The sequence below is a fragment of the Xenopus laevis genome, chromosome 7S (assembly GCF_017654675.1).
Source record: "Xenopus laevis strain J_2021 chromosome 7S, Xenopus_laevis_v10.1, whole genome shotgun sequence".
Classification (NCBI taxonomy): domain Eukaryota; kingdom Metazoa; phylum Chordata; class Amphibia; order Anura; family Pipidae; genus Xenopus; species Xenopus laevis.
The window spans coordinates 80,553,625-80,580,042 of NC_054384.1; the positions used below are offsets into that span (position 1 = coordinate 80,553,625).

A 26,418-nucleotide genomic window follows, 5' to 3' on the forward strand; every position below is an offset into this window, starting at 1 on the left:
AGAGAGAGGGCAGGCACAGAGGGGAAGGACACGGGAGGGGAAGGCTGCAGGCACGGAGGGGAAGGACACATGAGGGGAAGGCTGCAGGCACAAAGGGGGAAGGACACATGAGGGGGAAGGCAGCAGGCACGGAGGGGAAGGACACGGGAGGGGAAGGCTGTAGGCACAGAGGGGAAGGACACGGGAGATGAAGGCTGCAGGCACGGAGGTGAAGGACATGGGAGGGGAAGGCTGCAGGTACAGAGGGGAAGGGAGTGTGTACAAACTATCATATTAATGTGTTATGATGAAGGGCGGTTAACCCCCCCCAAAACCGTTGACCTTGTTGGTGGTATAATAATAAAAAGAGGGGGCCATGTAACCGACTGTGTGTGTTCGGATCCGTAAATTTTCTACTGTTTCAAACATTCATAACCTGCCAAATTTTGTAAAATGAACATGGTAATTAGGGGATGCGGCCACAAAAATGGGTGTGGCCAAAAAAAATTGCCGCACGTTATAAAGGTAGATCTCCTGATGGGGGCCAGACAAGATCCCAGTGTAACAAAGTCTGGGCACCCCTGACTTAAGGTATGAAGATCCAAATTACAGCAAGATACATTATACAGAAAAGCCCAGGTCCCGAGCATTCTGGATAACAGGTCCTATACCTGGACAGGTATGGGATCCATTATCCGGAAAGCTCCAAATTACAGAAGGGCGTCTCCCATAGACTCCATTTTATCCAAATACAGATTTTTTAAAAAAAAATGATTTCCTTTTTCTCTGTAATAATAAAACAGTACCTTGTACTTGATCCCAACTAAGACATAATTAATCCTTATTGGAATCAAAACCAGCCTATTGGGTTTAGCTAATGTACATGATTTTCTAGTAGACTAAAAGGTAAGAAGATCCAAATTACAGAAAGATGCATTATCTGGAAAACCCCAGGTCCCCAGCATTCTGGATAACAGGTCAAATACCTGTATAGATTAAACTATGGTATTCAGAAGGATTCCAAGCAGTCCCCCATTGTTCAATACTTTCCTAATGATTGGTAAAGCCAGCTAAGGGTCCTAATAAATGACACATTTATCAAGGAAGACGCACAACAATTCGGTACAGCTCAGAACCCCCAAGCTTTAACATGCCTTTGTCAAAGGACATTCTCTGTGATCAGAAAGTCTTTCAAAAAGTGTTGCAGCCATGGTGCTTCCCTCGGCTTGCGTTGTGCTTTATTAGGCCCATTCCACACTCACCTTTGCTTGTTTTGAATTAGTGATCTCCTTGCAAATAAATGCCACCATAAAGAGATCATTTGTCATAGCAGCAATGGGTCTTCTAGTAATACCCTTTTTAGTAGAACTTCTTATCCACCAGATCTCACAGTCACACACCTGCACATCACCATATAACAAACCAGCAGGGCAGAGGGTGATACACTAAGGGGGTGTATTTATTATCACTGGAGACCAACATCAGCAGTGATGTTGCCCATAGAAACCCGCCAGCAATTCGATTTGACCTACAAAATCACCTATAAGTAAAAAGAAAAAGCAAGCAAATTATTGGTTGCTATGAGAAACATCACTGGTCTCCAATGTTAATAAATATGTCCCTAAATGTGTAATTGTTATTGTAACATTGGGCCCAAAAACATGTTACCTGAAATAATTTTAAATATTAAAGGGATATGGTCATAGAAAAACATATTTTTTCCAAAACACATCAGTTAATAGTGCTGCTCCAGCAGAATTCTGCACTGAAATCCATTTCTCAAAAGAGCAAACAGATTTTTTTTATATCCAATTCTAAAAATCTGACATGGGGCTAGACATTTTGTCATTTTCCCAGCTGCCCCTGGTCATGTGACTTGTGCCTGCACTTTAGGGTGGTGACAATATGTCTAACCCCATGTCAGATTTCAAAACAGAGTATAACAAAATCTGTTTGCTCTTTTGAAAAATGACTTTCAGTGCAGAATTCTGCTGCAGCAGCACTATTAACTGATGTGTTTTGAAAAAAACATGTTTCCCATGGCAGTATACCTTTAAGATCACTCTCTACACAGACTTTTCTTTACATATGACATCATTATTAAAGCTCTGATGTAAAAGCATGCAACCATCTGTAATACCCACTCTGCAAGACAATGATACGGTAATATTAAAGGAAATTGTAATTTTGGAAGGGTTTGCAAATTGTTTATTCTACAATAAACTTTCAGACAGGATTTGGGCATTATCTATGACTGACCCAGACGTCTGTTGGTTTTGGTGCGAAACATTCTTTGCAAACAGACGGCAGCAAAAATGCTGACGTGCTAAACATCAATATGATGAATTTGTACATTTGTCAACATATTTTCAGCACTATCCTACATGCAGGACCACAGCTTTTGCTTTTGTCTTCTGCTACTCATTACTGGCCTCCAGAATGTTGTAGGATATCATTAAGAATTGCTTTATGCATATGTAATCTGATATTTTTTTTGCTAGAACACATTGAAAGGATATCTTGGGATTATCTGAACCATTTAGGAGGGCAATATCCTTTTTATTACAAGATAAATTAATCCAAATATAATTAATACAGGATATATTTTAATAAAAATCCACCTCACTATTCTATCTATGTCTTACAGTTTTACTTGAAAATGTAATCTTTTTACAATAGGGACCTAATCGCTGGCTGATGGATATCCACAATAGGACACATGTTCTGGATCCTGTAAGTGCACGGTGTTGTAGATAAACAGTGGGTATAAAAAGTTTGGCCACAGATGTTGGTGTCATCTTAGAAAGGTGCTGGATGGCTGCCTTTACTTATTGTGTGCAGACTTGCATAAAAAAGGTTTTTTTTTTCCTTTTTTAAAAGGTAACAGATTTTTTTGTACCAACATTTTTGTTCTAAATAGATGGTAAAAATGAAGACATCTGGTGATTATGGATTTAACAACCAGACAGACTGCAGTGAACATCCATCGGGTTCTCTTATTATGTTTGCTTCCATAGAAAACACTCAACCACTCTTCTTGTTCTAAAAAAGAAAAAAAAAAAAGAAAATAATCCCATGAGACAACGGATATATCATCTGTACAACAGTAGCACAAATAGCAATGACCCGAGATGTGGTGTGGGAGTCCAACCGCACAAAGCAGTCCATGTTCTCTGGCAAGTGCTAGTTTGGTCTCCGATTCTGTCTTTTTGCACTTCAGACAAGGCCTTCATTCCTGGGCTATGCTTCTCAGTACATACTTGACTGTGTAGGCAAAGGCTGCAAACCCAACTATTACGAATACATTAGCCAGAGCACCTCCCAATAGTCCATGGTTACGGTTTGGCTGCTGAAGGCCTGGATGATTTGCTCCTGCCAATGGAACATGAAGTGCTGCCCCATTTTGGCCAATGTGTGCTTCTGTTTCAGGTACAACATCTGGGAGAGGAAGTGTCTGCGGCCTGTTGCTTAGCTCCTCTTGTGCACGCTGTTTTTGTTTGATCTCCTGAAAAATAGGTCAGAAGTTTAAAGAAATGTTTATTATATTCCCCAAAACTAAGCTTGAAAGCTAATGCCAAGTCTTGAGGACCATAGCAAAGCATTTCAAATATTATTGAACTATTATTCTGCACAATTTGAAGTTCAAAAATCAAGTCTTCGCTTAGTATGTGACAAATGTAACATTTTTACGGCTGTTCTTTAGAATACAAGTCCAACTGGAAATTTCTGGGCCAAATGCATTACTCAAAGGATCTCTTACTAATGGATCTCAATGTGCCTAAAGGGTTTTCTTGACTTTTCTTGCAAGTCATTTTTCCCGCATTTTACATTTTTTTTTTTATTCGTGGGTCCCACCAATTTATTTCAATGGGTATGAGAGATATATATATATATATATATATATATATATATATATATATATATATATATATATATATATATATATATATATATATATATATATATATATATATATATATATATATATATATATATATTGTGCACACTCAGGAGCTACGTAGAAGTACTGAAATAGAGAACTGTAAAATGTGGAGTAATACAAAGTCTTATTTAGGAAAATATATGTTTCAGAGCAATTATGGGTAAGAAAGCATGTTAAAGGAGAATTCAACCAGTAATAAAAAAAAAAAAAACCTCCCCCCTCCCCTGGGTAGACCCCCCTCCCTCCTCCCCCCAGCCTACCTGCCCCTAATTTTTTACTTACCCCTCCATGCAGCTTCTGGCCTCTGAGTTCAAGGCAGCCATCTTCTTTATTTCATCTTTTTCAAAAGTTTCAGCGCATGCGCAGTTGGAGTAAATTTCCGGTCCCGAACAACTGCGCATGTACCAAAAGTCACTAAAATTTCCTAAAGTTGTTCGGGACCAGAAATTTACTCCAACTGCGCATGCACCGAAAGTGCAGTCAATACACGAAGATGAAGATGGAGAAGAAGAAGATGGCTGCCGTAAACTCTGAGGCCAGAATCTGCACAGAGGGGTGAGTAAAAAAAAAAAATAGGGGCATTTGCCTTGGGGGGTGGAGGGGGGGAAGGTAGGCTGGGAGGTCTACCAAGGGTAGGGGGGGGGGGGAAGAGGGTTTTTTAAACTACAAGTTGAATTCTCCTTTAAGGCTAATATTACAGTTGGCTATTCTCTGCAGTGCAAACACCACAACTACTGCCCTGGTTCAGAACAAAATACCACGGACTACAGTTTTTGAATCAAAACCCAAAAAAAACACGATAGATACCACTGTAGTCATCTTGATCAGAGGCTGTAATGCAATTTCCTCTGATGGCTTTTTGTGTGGACAGAGCAGAAGGATATTAGCGGCACATAGCAGCTTGTTTTATTTTTTAGTAGGTTGTGTTATACAAGACATTGAGCAAGAAGACGTTGTCAAAGAACTTTAGCTGCAGTTTTGTGGTCATATGCACTAGATAATCAAAACACTTTGTTCTATAGACAAGAAAAGACTGACTGCAAATACTGAATCCCAATGCAAACATATTGCCATCTATCTGTATTGCTGGAAAGGCAACTTTAAGATGATTTGAACGGGTAATTTTATTACAGGTATGGGATCCGTTATCCGGAAACCAGTTATCCAGAAATTACAGAAAGACTGTCTCCCATAGACTCCATTATAATTAATCAATTTTTTTCCTTTTCTCTGTAATAATAAAACAGTACCTTGTACTTGATCCCAACTAAGATATAAATAATGATTTTTGGAAGCAAAACCAGCCTATTGGGTTTCATTAATATTTACGTGATTTTCTAGTAGACTTAAGATATGAAGATCCAAATTACAGAGAGATACGTTATCTGGAAAAACCCAGGTCCTGTGCATTCTGGATAATAGGTCCCATACCTGTATTTATTTTGGCACAGCATGCACCTATAAAATAAACTGGCTATTTGAATTATATGTCTGCATTCTATTCTAGGTGGTGAGGTGCCCAGAAATTCTTCACTACTTGAGATACAACATAAAATTAATTGGGAAGTGCCTATATACTTTCCTGAGATACAACAGCACTGCAGCAGGCATTTTGAAAGCAAATCGATCAATTAGTGGCATAAATACAAATAACACAGAAAAAAAGCCTCACCTCTACAACATCTGGGAACAGTTCACAGAATACTTTATCTTTTAAGTTGAACGCTAAACTTTGTGCCGCTAGCTGTCGTTTCTGTGGGGTGGGGCAAAGAAAAGTTACATTTTTTTTTTTTAAATACTTTTGTCTGAAATGCATAACCAGAACATCACTTTTTTTACCATAAAGATTTTAGTTTTGTTCCTGACAAGCAAGTGTTACAGCATTTTTTTATGGTGAAGTAATAAATGTATGATAAGGAAACCACCTAATGTACGCCTCAGTTGTAATAAGCATGAAATGGAGAAATCTCTTATATCTTTAACATAACTTTTCACTTGTATAAACCAAAAGTGTTTATGTGTGTGCATAGATTTTTTTTTATAGTTCACCTTCTGGGTATATCAGAGCGACATGAGGGTAATAAGTGCAGTTATTCACAACTGACAGGTAAACTCAAGATTATAGATTAAGGAGTTTCTGCTGAAAATATTTATTTTGCCTATTATTTTAAAGGAAAACTATATGCCCAAAAGGAATACTTGAGCAACAGATGTCAAATTAAGTGGCATATTAAAGAATCTTATCATACCGATATATATATTTAAGTAAATATTGCCCTTTTACATCTCTTGCCTTGAACCACCATTTTGTGATGGTCTCTGAGCTGCCTCAGATATACTGCAACTCTAACTGTAACAGGAAGAAGTGTTCAAGCAAAGGACAGAAATCTGTCTGTTAATTGGCTCATGTGACCCAACAAGTATGGTTTGTTGGTATGTTTGTGTGCACCGTGAATCATAAGATCCCAGGGGGCTGTCCTTATTTTTTAAAATGGCAATTTTCTATTTATGATTACCCAATAGCACATACTACTAAAAAAGTATATTATTATGAAAATGGTTTGTTTACAAGCAGGGTTTTACATATGAGCTGTTTTAAAGGAGAAGGAAACCCTTTTGCAAAAAACCCCCGTACCCCACGTAGACCACTCTCCCTCACCAATTTCCATGTAATTCCGTGCATGCACAGTTGTCGCAAACTGCTCCAACTGCGCATGTGCAGAAATACAGATCTCTCAGTCAGCTTACAGAGGATGCGGAAGATGGATGCGTGGAACCCCACTGGAAGAATCTGCGACGAGGGGTAAGTATGGGGCATTTCTTGGGGGGTAGTTAACCTGGAGGGAGGGGGTCTACGTCGGGTGGGGGGGGGGGTGCGGGGACTTTTACAAAAAGGGTTTCCTTCTCCTTTAAGCAATATATCTTAATAGAGACCTACACTGTTTGAGGGGCATAATTTTCCTTTAAATTGATTATATTTCTTGGTTTCATTTCTCTTCATTTACTTTAGTTACAGTCTTGCAAAATGTATTCTCCATCTGGCTAGTTTAACTGCTATGCTGGTACAAATAAAATGATTTAGTTTTCATAGGGAGTAAAAGAAACATGAGGGAAAAGAACTACTATCGGAGGTGGCAGAAGGGACAAAATGTGACAAATGTCACTGCAGGTGAAGATTTAAATTGCACTTACATACTATAAACATTTACATATCCAAACTATAACTTGCAGTATGAAATGGTAGTGGAACTTACTGTAAAATCTGATGTTTCTATGCTCCCCAGCGTGGGACCTTTTTCTACCATAAAGCTAAGAAGACCAGTTAGGATTGTGGACACTGACCATGCTGGATTCCAAGTGTCAGGATGGAAGTCTGTGATCGAAAGGCAGAGACTATTGGGAAAAATAAAAGCAAATACATAAAACAGATTATAAAGGGTAAATGTAGATGAGAAAATAATCTTTAAAACCATGAAATCTTAGCAGGATCAAAAATTAAACACAGAAATTAAAGGGGTTGTTCAGCAATTTGCAATTTAATTTTTTTATTATTTGTGTGCTTTGAGTTATTTAAGCTTTTTATTGGGCAGCTCTACAGTTTTCTAGGGTAATTTGGGCCCTTGCAACTAAATTGCTGAAAAATTGCAAATGTACAGATTTTCAATAAGAAACTGGAATATGAATAGGAGAGGACCTGAATAGAATGAGGAGTACTAAAAGTAGTAATAGCAATAAATGTGTAGCCTTACAGAGCATTTGTTTTTTTAGATGGGGTCAGTGACCCATTTGAACGCTTGGAAAGAATCAGAAGGCAAATAATTTAAAAACTATTAAAAAAAGAAAGGCCAAATGAAAAGTTGCTTAGAATTAGCAATTCTAGAACATACCAAGAATTAACTGAAAGGTGAACCACCCCTTTAAACAAACAAAAACAACTATTCATACCAGCTGTTTAGGGTAAGAAGCAGACTAAGATTTTAGGGGTCACTTATTTTAAAAATAGCAGTGTGCAAAGTGGAAAAACCTGACAACACCTCTATTTACACTTTCACACTACCTTCCACAAATGTACAACTGAAGCGCAAAGGCCTATGGATACTCCCTAAGATAACAAAAGCTGCCTGTGCTGTGTTTGTGAGGGGAGGGTAGGACCCGTGTCATTCAGAGGGTGCAGGTTACAACAGGTCTTGTCCTTACTGCCTGACAGGACCAGTACCATCAGAGGGTTTAGTAGAAGAGCATTAATGGGGAACTAAAAGTCTAAAATAGAATAATGCTAGAAATGCTATATTTTGTATACTAAATATGAACTTACTGCACGAGTAGCCTAATTAAACAAATGACCAAGACCATGCACATGCTCAGTGTGGTCTGGGCTTCAGTTGGGAGGTTAAGCTTAGGGATCGCCATAAATTATTAAAACAGCACAAGTCAAATAATTTCTGCCATAGAAGCGGATACAGAAAGATTAATAATCAGAATATTCAGATTTCCCTGGGTCTGTAGGTACAAATCTCTACATGTCTCCGGCTGCTTTACAGGGAAACAAACAAAGCTGCTAGTGTTCTGGGAAGTCCTATCTGCTGCAGTCAGAGCAAGTAAAATGAAGGGGGAATTTCACTGCATAAAGTCAGGTTTCGTATAAAAAAAAAACGGTACAGTTTTTAATTAAAGTATATTGAAGATAGATTTCTTTTTCATTAAAGAAAGTAAAAATTGGGTTTTATTTTTTTGCCTTTACATCCCCTTTAAGGGGGGTACTCCAGCCTTTTTGTGCTTTTGCTCTTTCAGAATAGTAAACAACATCTAATGTCCCATGGCAATTTTTGGGTTGCTGCCGACCTCCAAAGCAATTCCATATTAATATATAGGGAAGTAGTCCACAGCAGTTTCAGTTTCTTTTATGAAGGACAAATGCCCATGTTACAATACACTTTGGTTATTCTGAAACATGTATCTATAAAAAAAAGAAAAACACCTTACCGGGTATTACATTTAAATCGTCCATTTGGAGTGATCATATAAATACTAGGAGGTTTAAAAGGAAATTCTCTCGGAAAAACAAGCTTGCCATGGTAATAACCGCCTAGTAAAGAGAAAAATTAAGAAAATTAAAGTCTGCAGAAAACATATCTTCACTATAAGTACTATACGTGAACTAGATAACATTATGTAGGTTTTAACAGGTAAGTTAAAACAGGAAAATATAACCCCTCTTACCCCCTTTTGACATGAGCTCAGATGGGCTTAGACAGAAAAGCTGCATAAACCCTATCTGAATGTATCATTACTTCCTATAGCTGATAGATACAGTATATGGATTAAAGGGAAGTCATGTTACTAGTAAAAAGCACCTTAGGCTTATAGGCAGTTGTTATCTTGTGTTAGGGAGCAGCTATCTGGTTACCTTCCCATTGTTCTGGATGCTGCGGGGGAAACGGAGGGGGTGATCACTCCAACTTGCAGTACAGCAGTAAAGAGTGACTGAAGTTTATCAGAGCACAAGTCACATGACTGGGGGCAGCTGGGAAACAGATATTTCTAGTCCCATGTCAGATTTCAAAATTCAATATAAAAAGAAAATCTATCTTGTGTGGGGAGAAAAAAAAAAAAGCAGGAAATGGGGTTCTATAGATGATATGCAAATGATTTTTCAAATGGTGCCAGTAACTCCTGCTAACCATACATTATCCCTGTCCTTACTGAAACATAGTAAACAGTATTGTGAGATCTACATACCTTCATAGGGTGTCGTCTCAGGTCCTCGCACCACATAGTGCCTATAAATCAAAAGTAAAGGTTTATATGAAACAAATAATCATTTTGGAAAAAAAATGCAAATTCACATTACGCATACATAACATCATGTTGATATTTTAAGAAATCTTCCTTTTAAATTGTATTTCAATTAAATCTCAACATCTTGCCTACAGCCTATGCAAGAATTTGTCTTATCATCCGATTAGCAGTTATGGAAAATGGTATCTTGGTCCTCTAAAACAGGGCTGTAAAACTGGCGGCCCACGGGCCGCTGTGGCCCCCCTAGATGCTGTGTCTGTTTACCATATGTAAACTTTAAAAGGTATCACTACAGAGATTAACTGGCCCCTGCATTGTTTAAACCTCAAATTCAGACTCTAACCCCCTGTATTGTTCACACCTGTGATCCCCCTGCATTGTTCACACTTGTGACACCTCTATTGTTCACTCCCCTAAAGCCCTGTACTGTTCCACCTGAGACCCAGACTGAAACTGCCCACATTGTTCCCCTGTTCACACCTTATTCTAAATGCTAATGGGGCACCAGCACTGTGTCACTATATGTAGTTCATATTAGAATGAGAGTTTTCCCTGTCTCCTAATCTGTTCTGCCTTCCCCTCCCTGCAGGGCTGGAACTAGGGGCAGGCAGAGTAGGCGCCTGCCTAGGGCGCAATCATGGGGGGGGGGGCACACTTAAGGGGAATTTCCTTTCTTTCTTTTTTTAAACCATGATTTGCTTGGCCTTTAATCGTTTTTCAACTTTATAAACCCCATGTTCCAGACAGAATCACTCCCCAGCTCCCTTTTCACAGCTGCTGACACAGGTACATATTTGTGGGCAATATCTTGGCTGCTACTTGCACAGGTAAACAGATGATATGATGTCTATTTGGCTGCTGCTGGCACAAGTACATATATGGAGGCAATAGTGTGTATTTTTGGCTGATGCTGGCACAGGTACAGATTGGGGGCAATATAAGGGATTGGCTGTTGCTGGCTCAGGTACACAGATGTTTGAGGGCAATATGATTGATTTTTGGCTACTGCTGCAACAGAACAAATTGGGACAATATGATGGATTCTTTTGGTTGCCGCTGGCATAGGTACAGATTGGGGGTAAACATTTGATGGATGTTTTGTCTTATGCTGGCACAGGTACAGATTGGGGCCTGGGGGCAATCTGAGGTATTGACTGCCATTGGCATAGGTGCAAATGGGGGCAACATGATAGGTGCTGGCACAGGTACAGGGGGCTATATGACTGGTAAGGTGGGAAATGGTAATGCAGGACTGGGTGGGGGGGGCACTGATTGAAGCCCTTGCCTAGAGTGCAAAAATACCTTGGCCCGGCCCTGCCTCCATGTGTGTGCCATTCTCTGCTTGCCCAGTGCTGCTTGTGTGTGCCATTCTCTGCTTGCCCTACGCTACCTGTGGCCTGTTGGGGATTGTTTTTGGGATTATTCGCATTTGGAAATTGTTGTTAACGGCTCCTAAAGTGTTTAATCATGTGTTGGGGGTTGTTGTATTATCCACAGGGGAGGATGAGGCAAATGAATTTAAGGGTATGTTTAACATGGCTTAAATTTTTCACATATGAGTGATGAGGGATTTCACTGCAGTGAGCAACAACCATTTGGTTTTTTGGTGAGTTTCCACCGTTAAATGTGGATATGATCTTAAAATTTCTTGTGATAATATGGGTGTGGTTTACAGTGGGTGTGGTTTAAAAGAGGGAGTGGCCAACACTGACTTCCATTATCGGCCCTCCTCCACATAGGCCAGTAAAATTTTGGCCCTCGGTACCACAGAAGTTGGACAGCACTGCTCTAAGATGTTAAAAGGTAAAAATGTTTAACCCTTGTCAAAATTATTTGTAAGGAGTGTATATAGCTGTGTGAGTTTGTAAAGTGAAAGTAACTTTTGTTTATAGGCAAAACAAGGAGGGGGAATATCTTTAAGGGGTTGTTAGCCTTCAAAAAAAAACAAAAAACTTTTCAGTTCAATTGTTTTCAGATTTATCACCAGAAATAAATACTTTTTTCATTCACTTTTCATCTAACTTTTACCGTTTATCCAAAATCTAAGTTTAAAGTTTAATTTTCCTGTCGCTGGTGTTTCAGTCTGGCAGCTCAGTAATTCTGGTGCAGACCTTAAAGTGGATCTCTCACCCAGACACAAAAATCTCTGTTTTCACCATTTAATTGTGTAGCCAGGGCATGGGGATGGACATTCTGGAGCACAAACAAGAATCTGAGAAGATGCAAGGCTTGTCTTAAAGGGCATGTAAAGGCAAAAAAATAAACTCCCATTTTTACTTTCTTTAATGAAAAAGAAACCTATCTCCAATATACTTTTATAAAAAAAAATGTGTACTGTTTTTATAAGAAACCTGACTGTATGCAGTAAAATTCTCCCTTCATTTACTGCTGTGGATAGGAATTGTCAGATAGTCCCTAACTGCTGAGCAGGGAAACAATCATACTTATGAACAGCAGGGGGAGCCCCCTCCTTACTTCCCAGCCATGCAGAACTCAAGCAGCTTTGTTTATGACGATCCCTAAGCAGCCCAGACCACACTGAGCATGTGCACAGTCTTAGTCTTGCAAAGATGTTTAACAAAGTTACAAGATGGTGACCCCCCTGTAGCCAACTTTGAAAGCATAAATTATTTGTTTGATTAGGCTTGTGGTGCAGTAAGTTCATGTTTATATTTAGTATGCAAAATACAGCATTTCTAGCCTTATTCTATTTTAGACTTTACATGCCCTTTAATAACAGTGTCCACAAAATGGCTCCTGCCTGCTTGCCATAATTATGAAATCCCAGACTAAAGGAAACACGATTCAAATAATTTAGTGTAATTAAAGTTCATTTTGCTTGATTAACATGATAAAATAGGATTTGGAATAACAGTTTACAGGGTTGGCGACCCCCGCCCCCTCCCAGAGCTGCTTTAGAATGTCAAAAATTACAGTTTACACTTCTATATTAGAAAAACAGTCACACATAGTAAATAGAAAGTAATTGGAAAAAGTATTTATTTCCGGTGAACGATCTGAAACCAGCTGATCTGAAAAAAGGGTTTGGAAGGTGAACAACCCCTTTAAAATGTCATCAGTCTATTGATACTGACTGCTATTTACCTTCACGTATGTCACACAAACACTGTATAAGCTGCAAGGTGTGCTAGCTAAGCAAATAGACCACTCATTAAATAACAAAACAGCACAGCTGCAGAGCAACATTGATAATTCAAAAACCATAGAAACAGTTTAAAATTGTAGGTGGTGGGCCGTGAGAATCAGGGAAACCATTACCAGATTGCTGTAATCTCACAAAGGGTAATTTTGCTTTTTATTTGCTGACTGTAATGCAGAAGGGGTGGATCCAGAGCAGAAAGCTCTCGGTCAGAAGATATCACTATGAGCATACACAGAGCCGTGTGTTGACTAAGCAGTAAAATAGTTGAGCCTTTTCACAGGGACAAGGGTAAGGAGGGCATATTTAATAGAGAACATGCAGTCATAATATTAAAGGGGATGCTCAACTTCTGCAAAATCCTGTCAAAGGGGTAGCGTTATACAAAAGAAGCATTTCTCCAAATACATTTACAGGGGAACTATAGCAAAAATGAAAATGTAATATTAGCTTCGTCATAATGAAATAAGAAACTTTCTAAATACAATCAATTAAATATTCTGCATAGTTTCTGAAATAATTTATCTTCACAATCCCTCTCTCAGCATCTTTTCTCTTTATTCTGTCTTCATGCAGCAGTTGGGTGTCAGATGAATGAGGACGTCGAGGACGTTTGAGTTTTGTAACTTGTTGAAAGAAAATTGATCGTTTTAACCTATGAGAGGAACATGGTGTGCTTGCCGATTTTTGTCTTCAAGTGTATTTCACCTCCAACTACGGGTTCAGGGCGATGCACCCGGGCCACTCGTCTATTCCTGTGAGTGCGTTTCCTATCCTACAATCTTGATTGGTTAAAGTGTCAATGACCCATGACTAAGCGCCCTGAATGGGTACGAAATGCATAAGGTGGATGGAGATGCAGATTTATATTTTTAATTTTGCATAAATAAAATATTCTTTTAATTCAATCTCTCTGGTCCTGTGGATCCGCTGAGTGCCGGTCGGCCCTGCTTTCTGAGGTTCATACACCGGGGTCATCGTGGATTAGGGGCGAGCGATATAGGCTATTTGGAGTAGTTATCGCTATGTCATGAATATTTAGAAGGATTCTAATTTTGAGACTAGAGAAGCAAAAGGAATTAAGAGTAGCGGTTTGCCACTTTTCAAAATAGAAATTGAGCTGAGCTATATTGGTTTGTTTTAGGGATTCACCGAATCCAGGATTCGTTTAGAGATTCAGCCTTTTTCAGCAGGGTTCGGCCAAAATCATTTTGCTCAGCTGAATCAAATCCGAATCCTGATTTGCATATGCAAATCAGGGGCAGGGAGGGAAATCACGTCTTTTTGTCACAATACAAGGAATACAAATTGTTTTCCCCATTCCACCCCTAATTTGCATATGCAAATATGTATTCAGATTCGGTATTCGGCAGATTCCTTTACGAAGGATTCGGGGGTTCGGCTAAATCCAAAATAGTGGATTTGGTGCATCTCTAGTTAGTTTACCTGCATTTATGGGGGGGGGGGGGGGTATCTCTTTCCTAGCAGATGTATTAAAGCTCACTCAAATAACTGATTCTAGTACAAACAAAATAACTGCCTTTTGCACAAATTCTGCATGTAGAGAGACCGGATATCTGGTGAGCTCTTATACATCTTCTAGGCAAAAGGAGCCCCCCCTAATAAGATATATTGGATGCAACTATCAATGAATATCTAACACCCAATTCCTGCATGAAGAGAGAATGAAGAGAAACAGACGAGAGAGTTTTTTATTTTGCTCCTTTAAGTTGCAAAAATGGAACCCCTGAATTGTATTAACACTTAACACTGGTACTTATGCCACAGTGTTTCTGGCTTCTTCCTATAACATAAAAACACAAAGATCGACAGCAGCAGGTAAGAATCTTCAGTATGGGCGCTACTGCACCCGTCCAGTCTCAACATCACATCTCAGCAGCCACTAGCACCAGTAGATAAATGATTTACTACCACATTTATTTAACACTGCACTGCTCTTACAGAAGATTCTTATCTGCTGACAATATCTGCGGTTACCGTGTACTTTAATAACGAATATAAATGAAATGCTTTTTTAGCCAAGTCCCATCACTTTGATAGGACTTAACTAAAGTGTCCCCTTTGATGCCACTGCTAAAAGGAAGAAATATGGACACAAGTGCTTAATTTCTGTTATAAAACAACATCAAAATAAATAAAAATAAATGTGTCTGTAAAAATTGCTCAAAAACAGCATCATAAGATATATTGAAACAACATGTACAAGACAGCCTGCCTGAACATTCACTAATATACAGATCCAATCTTGGAAAAAAAGGGGCTTAAAGGGATACTGTCATGGGAAAAAAATTTTTTCAAAATGAGTCAGTTAATAGTGCTAATCCAGCAGAATTCTGCTCTGAAATCCATTTCTCAAAAGAGCAAACAGATTTTTTTATATTCAATTTTGAAATCTGACATGGGGCTAGACATATTGTCAATTTCCCAGCTGCCCCAAGTCATGTGACTTGTGCTCTGATAAACTTCAATCACTCTTTACTGCAAGTTGGAGTGATATCACCCCCTCCCTTTCCCCCCCAGCAGCCAAACAAAAGAACAATGGGAAGGTAACCAGATAGCAGCTCCCTAACACAAGATAACAGCTCCCTAACACAAGATAACAGCTGCCTGGTAGATCTAAGAACAACACTCGATAGTAAAAACCCATGTCCCACTGAGACACATTCAGTTACATTGAGAAGGAAAAACAGCAGCCTGCCAGAAAGCATTTCTCGCCTAAAGTGCAGGCACAAGTCACATGACTTTAAAAAAAATGTGGATTATTTGGACAAAATGGAGTCTATGGGAGACGTTCTTTCTGTAATTCTGAGCTTTCTGGATAACTGCTTTCCAGATAATGGATCCTATACCTGTACTAATCAATGGGACAAATAAATGTCATAAAAATCAGCAAAGTGATCAAATTATTGCACTCAAGTTAGCTTACTCAGTTTTTTATTGCTTGTTTGTTTTAAAGTAAACATTCCCTGCAGTCTCTATTTCAAGTTTATGCCACGTAGGGATGTTTGTTCACTTTGCAGGACCTTGTAAGAAGCTAGACGGAAAATATTTACTATTAGCTATACACTTACAATGCATTCATTGAGCATGTTGGATTTACAACCACAAATGGGACATTTGTTCAGGAAGGATCTAAAGGAAGCAGCTTTGGCTAGTTAATGAAGCTTGGCACTGCACTTCTGGGTTTGTTTTTTGTTTAAAGGAGACATAGGATAAATGAAAAAAAATAGTCAATTATGAGTAATATATGGTGTTGCTTTTAGATGGTGCTTAAGATGTAAAAAATAATGTTATCTTTAAAAATAGCCCCTTTATTAGAGCTCCCTATAGATGTTCACTGGTCCCTGTTTCAAATGAGGGGTGAGTATGTCCTAACGGTCCCTGCCTGAAGCACAGTAGGAGGGGGACAGCCAATCAGAGCCCTGCAGTCACACAAGCACAGACAGGCTTCAGTTCCCTATCAGGTCCTGCTAGCTGCGGATTGGTTCCTGTCCTAAAGTGCAGTGAGCAGAGTGCCGCTGGTTCCCCTGCAATATTCAAATAAATCAGCCTGAAACTACCTTTTTAAGCACAATTTTTCTATATCTAAATAAGTATAACGCACTGGTACATTCTTATTTTTAACAAAAAATGTCTTCTTTAAGAACAACATAATATAAAGCCACATACAGGAACCCATTTATGGCACAAGTGGCATTTTGACCTCCATATTGGTTTCAGGGAGAACTGGATGGTGAATAGAACACGCCTATGTTGCCTATTTTAAAAATAGCGATTGACATTACAATTAATTAGAAAAGCAGATGTCTGCAAATACAGGTATCGGATCTGTTATCAAGAATGCACAAGACATGGAGTTTTCCAAATATTGGGTCTTTCCGAAATTCAGATCTTCATACCTTAAGTCTACTAAAAAATGATGTAAACATTAAATAAACCCCTAATTTTTTTTTTTGTAAAAAAAAACATTAAATAAACCCAACTGGATAAAATGGGGGTTTGACTTTCCATAATTCAGAGCTTTATTGATAATTTATTCTGGATAATGGATCCCATACCTGTACTATTATTGTATAATTCATTGTATGTCCTGCCTATTCCATAATGAGATCTCATGTAAATAGATAGGCAAACCAGCAGAAATGCAATGGAGACTGGGTTTACAGTTTAAAGGGGAAGGAAACCTAGTCGGCGCAAACCCCCCACCCCCCCACCCGTTTGTTGCCCACCCTCCCTCCTCCCCCTTGGCCTACCCGTCCCGCTGGGCAAATGCCCCTAACTTGTTACTTACCCTTCTGCGCAGGTCCAGTCCAGGGAGTTCACAGACTTCTTCTTCTTCCACGCGATCTTCTTCCTGCTGTGAACGGCGTTTTGGCACATGCGCAGTAGGATCATTTCGCCGGTACGGATCTACTGCGCATGCGCCAAAAGTCACATGCGCATGCGCAGTAGATCGTACCGGCAAAATGATCCTACTGCGCATGCGCCGTTCAAAGCAGGAAGATGATCACGTGGAAGATGTCGTCTGTGAACTCCCTTGACTGGACCTGCGCAGAAGGGTAAGTAACAAGTTAGGGGCATTTGCCCAGTGGGACGGGTAGGCCAGGTGGGAGGAGGGAGGGTGGGCAACAAACGGGAGGGGGGGTGGTGGGTTTGCGCCGACTAGGTTTCCTTCCCCTTTAAGATATGCTAGTCTTCACAATACTAAACGTTCATTTTAATAAAGGGGCTGTTTAACTAAACATTAAGAAAACCTACTGCTCCAAAATGATAAAATAAAATGAAACCCACAGGTCACTAAGAAATCTATGTATCACTAGTGAAAAGGGGGATTGCCTTTAAAGTAACTTTTATGATGTTATAGAACAACCAATTCTAAGCAACTTTCCAATTGGTTTTATTTTTTTTTTTTTTTTATAGTTTTATAGTCATTTGCCTTTTTCTTCTGATTCTTTGCAACTTTCAAATGGGAGTTGCTGTCCCCTTCTAAAAAACAAATGCTCTGTAAGGCTACAAATGTATTTATATTGCTACTTTTTATTACTGATCCATCTATCCAGACTCTCTTATTCATATTCCAGTCTCTTATTCAAAGCATTGTATGGTTGCTAGGGTAATTTGGGCCCTAGTTACCAGATTGCTTAAAATGAGCTGCTGTATAAAAAGCTAAATAACTCAAAAACCTTCAATAATAAAAAATTAAAACAAATTGCAAATTATCTCAGAATGTCACTCTACATCATACTAAAACTTATCTCAAAGGTGAACAACCCCTTTAATGCTATACAACACAGCTACTGTGGAGTGGAATATAAAACAGAAAACATGATGGATTGTACAGTAACATCTACATTTTTCACTGGGTCTTTGATCAATGTAGCACAATTGTTTATAAGGCAAGTTTTTTGATTATTTATACAGAAGCAACTAGCACTGTGTTTATATTTTGCCTCATTGCACAAGGCCAATTAAAGGCACTTGTTTCAGCACTGGTGAAAATGTGTACATAGGGATAGATGATCTAAAAAACCTTTTATTTACATGTTTGCCTGAATGAAGACGTAGCAGAAGCTAAATGGAACAAGTAGCCGTTCCTGCTTAAACAGAATTATACATACTTTCTACTTGTGCTTCAGTCTGATTTGCACATAAAAGTCTGTACTTTAGCAAACACATTTGGAGAGACAAAGAAATACCAACAACACAATGTAAGTGATGTACAAGAACGTTTTTTACTTTTTAATACTAGGCTTAATCGATAGATTATATGGGCCATGTCTAATTTGTGGTGATCTGCTTAGGAGGCTGCAAGGAATGTGCCCTTGGTATGAAATATTAGGATATAATACACAAAAGCCATGAATATCTTGTAAATTATATCCTTATAAACGGTGAGTTCTGATGTCATTTCTGTCACATGACTCACTGAAACGTGTGTATTATAATTAATAAAGTACCCCCAGTTGCAAAATATGAGGATATTAGAAGTTACCTCGGAGTTGCATGAAGTGTATAAAAACACTCGACCTTCAGCTACGTGTTTTTATATGGTCATGAAACTCCTCTGTAACTCATAATATCCTTATAATTTACAAGAGGGGGTACTTTATTCACTGTATATTAACTTAATTTACCCTTAAGTAGAAAAATGCACTAACATGTGCTCTAACATTACTACATTAAATGGCAGATTATTATGGGTTGAATTAAAAATTCAAATTTTTATGGTCAAAACTGTCATTTTCGACTAGGGAATCATCCTAACAAGATTTGAGGTTTTTTTAAAAAGAATTTGAATTTGACTATTTGCCACCTTAAACCTGGGAGAGGTCCAGCAATTTTAGAGATGTTTGCAGCCTTCCTGACATTCAAGTTTTTTTTTCGGAGAAAAAACACGAATCGAGTTTAATCAAATTCGAATTGAATTTGATTCGAGTTTTCAGGTTGGTAAAATTTGTCCGAGTTTAAGATATTTGATTTTTATAATGAATGATCAAATATTTGAATTTTGAGTAAAATCAAATTCATGAGAGATAAAAAAAACAAACTTAAATTAATTTGAAATTCAAATATTGATACATGATAGAATACACAAGTAAACCTGAATATAGGCATTTAATGCTTGTTCTGTTCTCTGGTTTTGCACATACATGTACCGTGGCCACGTACATTGCATATACATATAGCTCAAGATGCTGCACAAAATAATTTAAGTTGCCAATACATAGGACAAAACTCGTGCCCCTGCCTTAGGACACAATAGGGCAGATTTATTAAGGCTCGAATAGTAAATTCGAATTTATTTTTGTATCAAAATTGGCACATTGGAATTTTAATGAATTTGAATGTAAATTCGAACACGAGATTAATCAAACCTCGACCATGCAAACAGTTTTAATTCGAATATTCACCACCTAAAACCTGCCAAAGTCATTAACAAATCAATGGCAGTGGTCCATTGATTCATTTGAATATTTTAAAAGCAATCCTGACATTCAAGGTTTTTTCGGAGGAAAATTCAATTTATGTTTCGTTCGTATTCGATTCGAATATGAAACTAATTTTCTGATCGTTCCCATTCGATCAATTTTAGACGTTCAATTTTTTTTTCATAAATAACCTCCCATTCGAGTTGTGAGTGCATTCGAATTTATTAGAGTAAAAAAAAAATTTGCATCAATTCCAAATTCGATCTTTGATACATCTGCCCAAATGTGTATTATCAACAGGTTCCTTATTCAGTCAGTCGAAAAGGTAGAACCGTTAGTTGGAAAAAATAAAGGGACAATATGAAAAATTAACTGGTATAGTGCAGGGTTTTCTGGATTGTAGGTTGCCAGATAATAGATCCCATACTTGTACACCTCTCTGAGCTGCATATTGCAATACCATAGAGAAAATAAGACTAAGAGGGTTCAATTCTGGGAAGGCACAAGAGCATTTCAAGTATTCTCATTGTATTCTCCAACTCACAAGCAATATGGAAGTCTAAAACATTTACTATAAACAGATATATCTACAGAGTATTAAGACAACAAAAAAGGAGATACTGTAAGGAAGATCCAAACTTCAACACTTTTGAATTTGCAAAAAAAGGAACAGTAAAACCAAAAAATGAAAGTCTTTTAAAGTAAAGAAAATATAATGTTGTGTTGCTCTAGACCCGTAAAACTGGCGTTTTTGCTTCAGAAATATCACAATAGTATATATAAACAAGCAGCTGCGTATCCATGGGGGCAACCATTTAAAGTTGAAAAAAGGAGAAAAGGCACAGAATACACAGAAGATAACAGGTAAGCTCAGTAGCATACAATGGGATTCTTCAAATGTATCTGTTATCTACGGTGTATCCTGTGCTTGAATGGCTGCTACCATAGCTACTCAGAAGATATAGGACTCCACACAGTTACTTTTCTTTCACTATGTATGTATCAGTCAACGTGTAAACTTAATTAACAATAAAAACGTCTATGACATGTAATGGGGGGGGGGCAAGTTATGTTGCAAGATTATTTCCCTTTTTTGTAAACACTGGTCCTGTTAAACAATTCTTACCATTCAAGGATATTTGAAGGAAGGGGTTCTGCACAAATGTAAGGCACTGGGTCTTTCTTGATCCTCAGGTAATCCTGTTTTAACCTCTGGGTGGCAGTTGTTGGAGCTCTCTTATTACTGTTGTTGCTCATCTGAGTAAAAAAGTAAGGTAACTTGTAAAAATTTATTAATTCACATATATATATATATATATATATATATACTCAAAAGCAGGTGCGCTTTGGTATAATGTTCAGTTAAACAACAGCACAGACACATGTTTAGTGACCATTTTTGTAGAGGTAGTTAGAAATGACCATCCTCCCAATTTTTAGTTACTGCGAAACTCTGCCGTCCTAATGACAGATGTGAAATTCCTGGAAAAAAAAATTTGAGTAATATAATGCAAGAACTCCACATATAGTGATGATTCCATTCACTTTGAATCACTAAAACTGCCTAGAGTGCCATTATATTTACTTCGAATGTTAAGCCAAAAAATAATGTCTTGCCTAACAAAAGAAAACATAATTCAGAAAATCTTTACAATATACATTCATTATGGTTTTTAAGTTATTTGTATATATAGTGCTAATGAATGCAGTGTGTGTCTGTCCCCGTCTATTCTCAGGGGAAGCTTCTTTACAGACCTGTCTGCTGAGTAACTGACTTTTGAAATATTATTTTAAAAGTAACAACTAGGAGATAGGTAAATGTTGCTTTCAATAGCAATTTAATAAATGTATAATGGAAAGTTGCTTAAAATTATATTTTCTTTTGTCTGTCCCAGTCTATTCTCAGGGGAAGCTTCTTGAAGGGGACCCGTCACCCAAAAAATAATTCCAAACCCTATTTTATCATGTTAGTCAAGCAAAATGAACTTTAATTACACTGTAAAAGGTATTTGAACCTAGTTTCCTTTTATCTGGAAATTAATAATAACAAGTAGGCAGGAGCCATTTTGTGGACACTGTTATTAAGACAAGTCTTGTATCATCTCAGAATCTTGTTTGTGCACCAGAATGGGAGACCTGATGTCAATCCCCATGCACTGGTTACACAATTAAATGATTAAGAGAACTGGGGGAAATGTGGGGAAAGCACTGACATCTAGGAAGTGCTGAATGAAAAGTGAAAGTAATTGCCTGCCCCGCCTCTATACCTAAGGTACTGCTGGGTAACTGACTTTTGAAATATTGTTTAAAAATTAACAACTAGGAGTTAGGTAAATGTTGCTTTCAATAGAAATATAATAAATGTATAATGGAAAGCTGCTTACAATTATATTTTCTTAGACAATTTTATTTTGGGGTTGACTTGCTCTTCAAAGAACACCTGTCACCACTTACAATAATTCCAAATCCCATTTGACCATGTTAGTCAAGAGAAATAAACTTTACACAAATGATATAAGTTTTTTTAAACCTTGCTTTCTTTCAGTTTTGAAATCCACAGCAAGCGCCATTGCTGAACACTTTGCATCTTCCCAAAATCTTGTTTATAGGACAGAATGGACATATAATCCGGACACCCATACCTATGAAGTAGTTACTGAAGAATAGGCGCCGTGACATCTTTGAAGTGCAGAATGAAAAGTGGAAGTATTTGTCTGCTCCGCCTTTATGCCTAAGGCAATATATGAGTGGCGTCAAGATTTTTTTTTTAAAAAAAAATCGTTTTTTGACAGGTGTGGATATTTTAATAAAAAAAAAATAATTTTTGTATCATGTTTAATTTGAAAATAACTTTTATTATATATATGTTTATGTCTGGGTAACAGGTATTACATACATACATACATATATATATATATATATATATATATATATATATATATATATATATATATATATATATATATATATATATATATATATATATATATATATATATATATATATATATATCTTGCACTCACAGGTCTTATGGTGAAAAAATGAAGCAAAAAAAAGAACTAACGTTTCGCCTAGGTTCCTAGCCTTTCTCAAAGTGAGCAAAACAAACAACAGCAACCATTTTAAATCACCAGGGGTGGGAAGAGGGTATAGGTGACGTCATACAGTGTCATTGACGTGGGAGGGCTATGCAAAAACATATAAATAACAATAAAATGCAGAGGGATTGCAGAAAAATCAAAATACAAACCAGAATAAGTAACATGATACATGACAATATTTAAAGTGACAAATGTGTGTCCTCAGGGAAGTTAATCTATACAATGTAGCAACCTCGTGTGGCCAGGCCGATCATATCAAGGAGAAACAATGTATATAGTTAGATAAAGAACTTCAGTACATAAATGTGAGTCCTGTGAGTACCGTTACATGAACAAAATTTAGTGAATGTGGCCACTAGAATAACGCATATGCGGCAGGGTATAGTACTTAATTGTAGCGTACAATGTTAAAACCGTTTAATAATAAGGACGTTTATTGGAACATACCCATTAAAGTCTCCGCACCAAGGGTTGTGCGTAAAGAAGAGAAGCGTCACTACCTTGCTGCAACCTGTAGGTATTTGGGGTCGGTATCTGAAATGTTGTACAAACAGGAAGAGTGTAGCATCATTGAGAGCTCGCTTGGGGCCACAACCTACAGTGTTATTAGAGGTTGTCTGGCCAGTAGAGGGTGCCTGGGAGTAAATAGCGGACCGGAGGCGGGTTACTAAGGAATAGTAGCTTGGAACCTATGCATTGTGGTGAAAGACTATCAAGTCATGCATCTATATGTGAGCCGCAAATCAAAAACAGACTATCCAGGGGTATTAGGTAAGAGCAAAGAACAAAGAGAGGAAGAGTCTGAATAAAGCACAGGCAAAGGAATGTGACCGATTGTATCTGGACATAACTCAGGGCTAGTTATACTGTAAAGCGTGGATAAAGATGATGCCATTGAAAAAACCTCTGTGAATATGGGCAGAGGTGAGGAGGGAAACTCAGATGTAGGGAGGGTTGCCGCACTGGATACTGGACTAGGCATACCACCTGTGAATGGTGAGGGGTATCTTGGTCCAACAAGGTGTGGTGTAGCGGTAGGGGATTATATATTTATGGGTAAAGACGATGCCATTGAAAAAACCTCTGTGAATGTGGGCAGAGGAGAGAAACCCTTAGAGGCGAGATATAGATATATATGGGGGATTTTACTGATACAAATTAAGAAAGAGTATGGATTAAAGGGGTAGTTTAAGTATGCTAACTAAGTAACTTTTCAATTGATCATTATTTATTTGTCTTTAAATATGTTTTTGAATTATTTGCCTTTTTATTCTGACTCTTTCCAGCTTTCAAATAGGGGTCACAGACCCCATCTAAAAAACAAATGCTCTGTATGGCTACAAATGTATTGTTCTTGCTATGTTTTATTGCTCACCTGTCTATGTAGGCCTCTCCTATTCCAGTCTCTTTCAAATCAATGAATGGTTGCTAGGGTCATTTGGAGCCTAGCAACCAGATTGGCGAACTTGCAAACTGGAGAGCTGCTGAATAAAAAGCTAAATAGCTCAAAAGCCACAAATAATAAAAAAAATGAAATCCAATTGCAAATTGTCTCAGACTATCCCTCTCTACATCATACTAAAAGTTAATTTAAAGGTGAACAACCCCTTTAACTTTGGAGATAATATACCTAACTGTATGTAGCCAAGTGCAGCATTTTGAGCAATGTGCTATAGTGATGTGCAAGGCAGACAATACAGTCTGATCACATATGGTATATACACAAGGGTCTGTTATGAGGCCATTACAGTGTTATTGTTCCAAGCGAAGCATGAAATGATCCAATTCTTTAGTATTGTGATCCCCGTGCATGTACCACAGACAAAAACAATCAACTGAGACTAGACTAGGTCTCTGAAGTCAAACTGAAAGCAAATGTCCTGGGCTGTCAGACTTGAGGCTTTGCCACTGCAGCTCAGCAGAACTGTTAAGGCCTAGTTTCTATTCCCCAAATGTAAAAGGACTTGGAAGGAAGGGGTGGCGAGTGGTACAGTGACAGGACACCGGGTCCCTCCCTTAATTGTCAGAGGTGAGTTGGGCCCTGATTCCCGGCCACTTCCTATTTACTTATAGGGCCTAAATCATAACTCACAGCGTCGCCTCTTGCTCTTTTCCTCTGTAACACCTCCCCCCCCCCCCCCCCGCTTCTCTCACCTCTTAACGCGGCTCAACTTCGCCCCTTTCCTGTCTTTCTCCTCGTTGTCTTTTCACTACCCAATAGGTAGCGTCTTCCTCCAACCCTTCCGGACAGCTACTCCATATAGTACGAGTCTCGTCTCGCGAGAACGTGACGTCACAGCACACGAATAAACGCCGTGACGTCCCTGTGGGAGGGAAAAGCCAGGACAGAGTCAATTGCGTTGCTGAAGGGCATGGGACAAGCGATTCATTTGGGTCTCTGTCAACTGGAACTTGTGCCACTTTGTTTTTCTCTTGGATCTATTATCTATTATCTATTATCTGCCCCTGGAGTCTCTGTTCCCATTAGTAAAACAGAAGTCATTTATTTTTTTTCTGCTTACAGTTTATACTTGTGCCAGGGGTAAAAGTTGCATTCCTTATTCATACCTCCCAATATTTTGGAAATAAAAAGAGGGCGTGGCGATTTTTTTACCACACCCATGATTATGGCCACGCCCCTTGATTACCATGTTCATTTTACAAAATTTGGCAGGTTATAAAAGTTGGAAGGTATTTCTGTGTTTTTTTTTTTTCCAGTTATTACAGTTTTGCTAATGAAGGTGAATTGCCCTTTAAGCTGTGAGTCTATGGGGCAAATTCACTAAAGCGGCTAACGTTAGTGCGAATTCGCAAGCATGAGGTCATCTCGTTACTTCGCCAATTTTACTAACGGGCGCTGGCGTAAATTCGCTAGCGAAGTGGACCTACACTAGCGCTACTTCGCACCCTTACGCCAGGAGAAGTTGCGCTATGGCGAAGGGACGTAACTGCATTCAGTAACTTGTGCATTTTACTGAACGTTACCTCTTGCGCCAGACTTGCCTTCGCCATCGCAGACCAGGTGAAGTGCAATAGAGTAGATAGGGATTGCTTAAAAAAAAGCTGATATTTTTTCTAAGTCCCAAAAAACGCTGGCGACTTCTTTTAAGAGTGATAGGCTGAAAAAGATCATAATTTTTTTTGGGGGTACCCTCCTTCCCCCCTACATTTCCTAACATATGGCACCTAAACTATACAGTGGGCACATGTGTAGGGCAAAATAACTTACATAACTACATATACGTCCATTGTACTTTAACTTGGCGTCGTATGCAAATAAGGAATCACTAGTGTAACTTCGCTTTGCTTGACGAATTAACAGTAGCGCAACTTTCACCTCCCTGGGCACAACTTCGGATTTTAGTGAATTAGCGGCGCCCTGGTGAAGTGATGCAAAGCCAATATTGGCGCAACTTCGAAGGTAAGTAAATTTGGCCCTACAGCTGGCCATAGGTGTAAAGATCCGATTCTACGAATCCTCGATTT

General features: G+C 38.4%; 1 protein-coding gene across 2 annotated transcripts; it reads right to left on the bottom strand.

Annotated features, from left to right (window-relative positions):
* Positions 1 to 2,164: 2,164 nt before the first annotated feature.
* ube2j2.S (ubiquitin conjugating enzyme E2 J2 S homeolog) lies at positions 2,165 to 25,235 on the bottom strand. 2 transcript variants are annotated; one of them, XM_018227877.2, is made up of 8 exons: positions 25,087 to 25,223; positions 23,380 to 23,466; positions 20,958 to 21,088; positions 9,662 to 9,702; positions 8,906 to 9,008; positions 7,177 to 7,315; positions 5,595 to 5,675; positions 2,165 to 3,484 (listed from the first exon to the last, which is right to left on the bottom strand). In XM_018227877.2, the coding sequence occupies exons 3-8, from the start codon at positions 21,086 to 21,088 to the stop codon at positions 3,209 to 3,211; spliced, it is 771 nt and encodes a 256-aa protein (XP_018083366.1). In that variant the 5' UTR covers positions 23,380 to 23,466; positions 25,087 to 25,223; the 3' UTR covers positions 2,165 to 3,208. The 2 variants fall into 2 exon arrangements, with proteins under 2 accessions (XP_018083366.1, XP_018083365.1); XM_018227876.2 differs by lacking the exon at positions 23,380 to 23,466 and having other exon boundaries at positions 25,087 to 25,235.
* Positions 25,236 to 26,418: the final 1,183 nt, after the last annotated feature.

Bases quoted from the DNA above. Each gene is read 5' to 3' on its own strand.
- ube2j2.S (XM_018227876.2), bottom strand. From the start codon at position 21,088: ATGAGCAACAACAGTAATAAGAGAGCTCCAACAACTGCCACCCAGAGG. The intron at 5,676-7,176 runs GTAAGTTCCACT...CCCACCCCACAG, and splicing joins TAGAAACATCAGATTTTACA to AAACGACAGCTAGCGGCACA. The intron at 3,485-5,594 runs GTGAGGCTTTTT...CCTATTTTTCAG, and splicing joins TGTTCCCAGATGTTGTAGAG to GAGATCAAACAAAAACAGCG.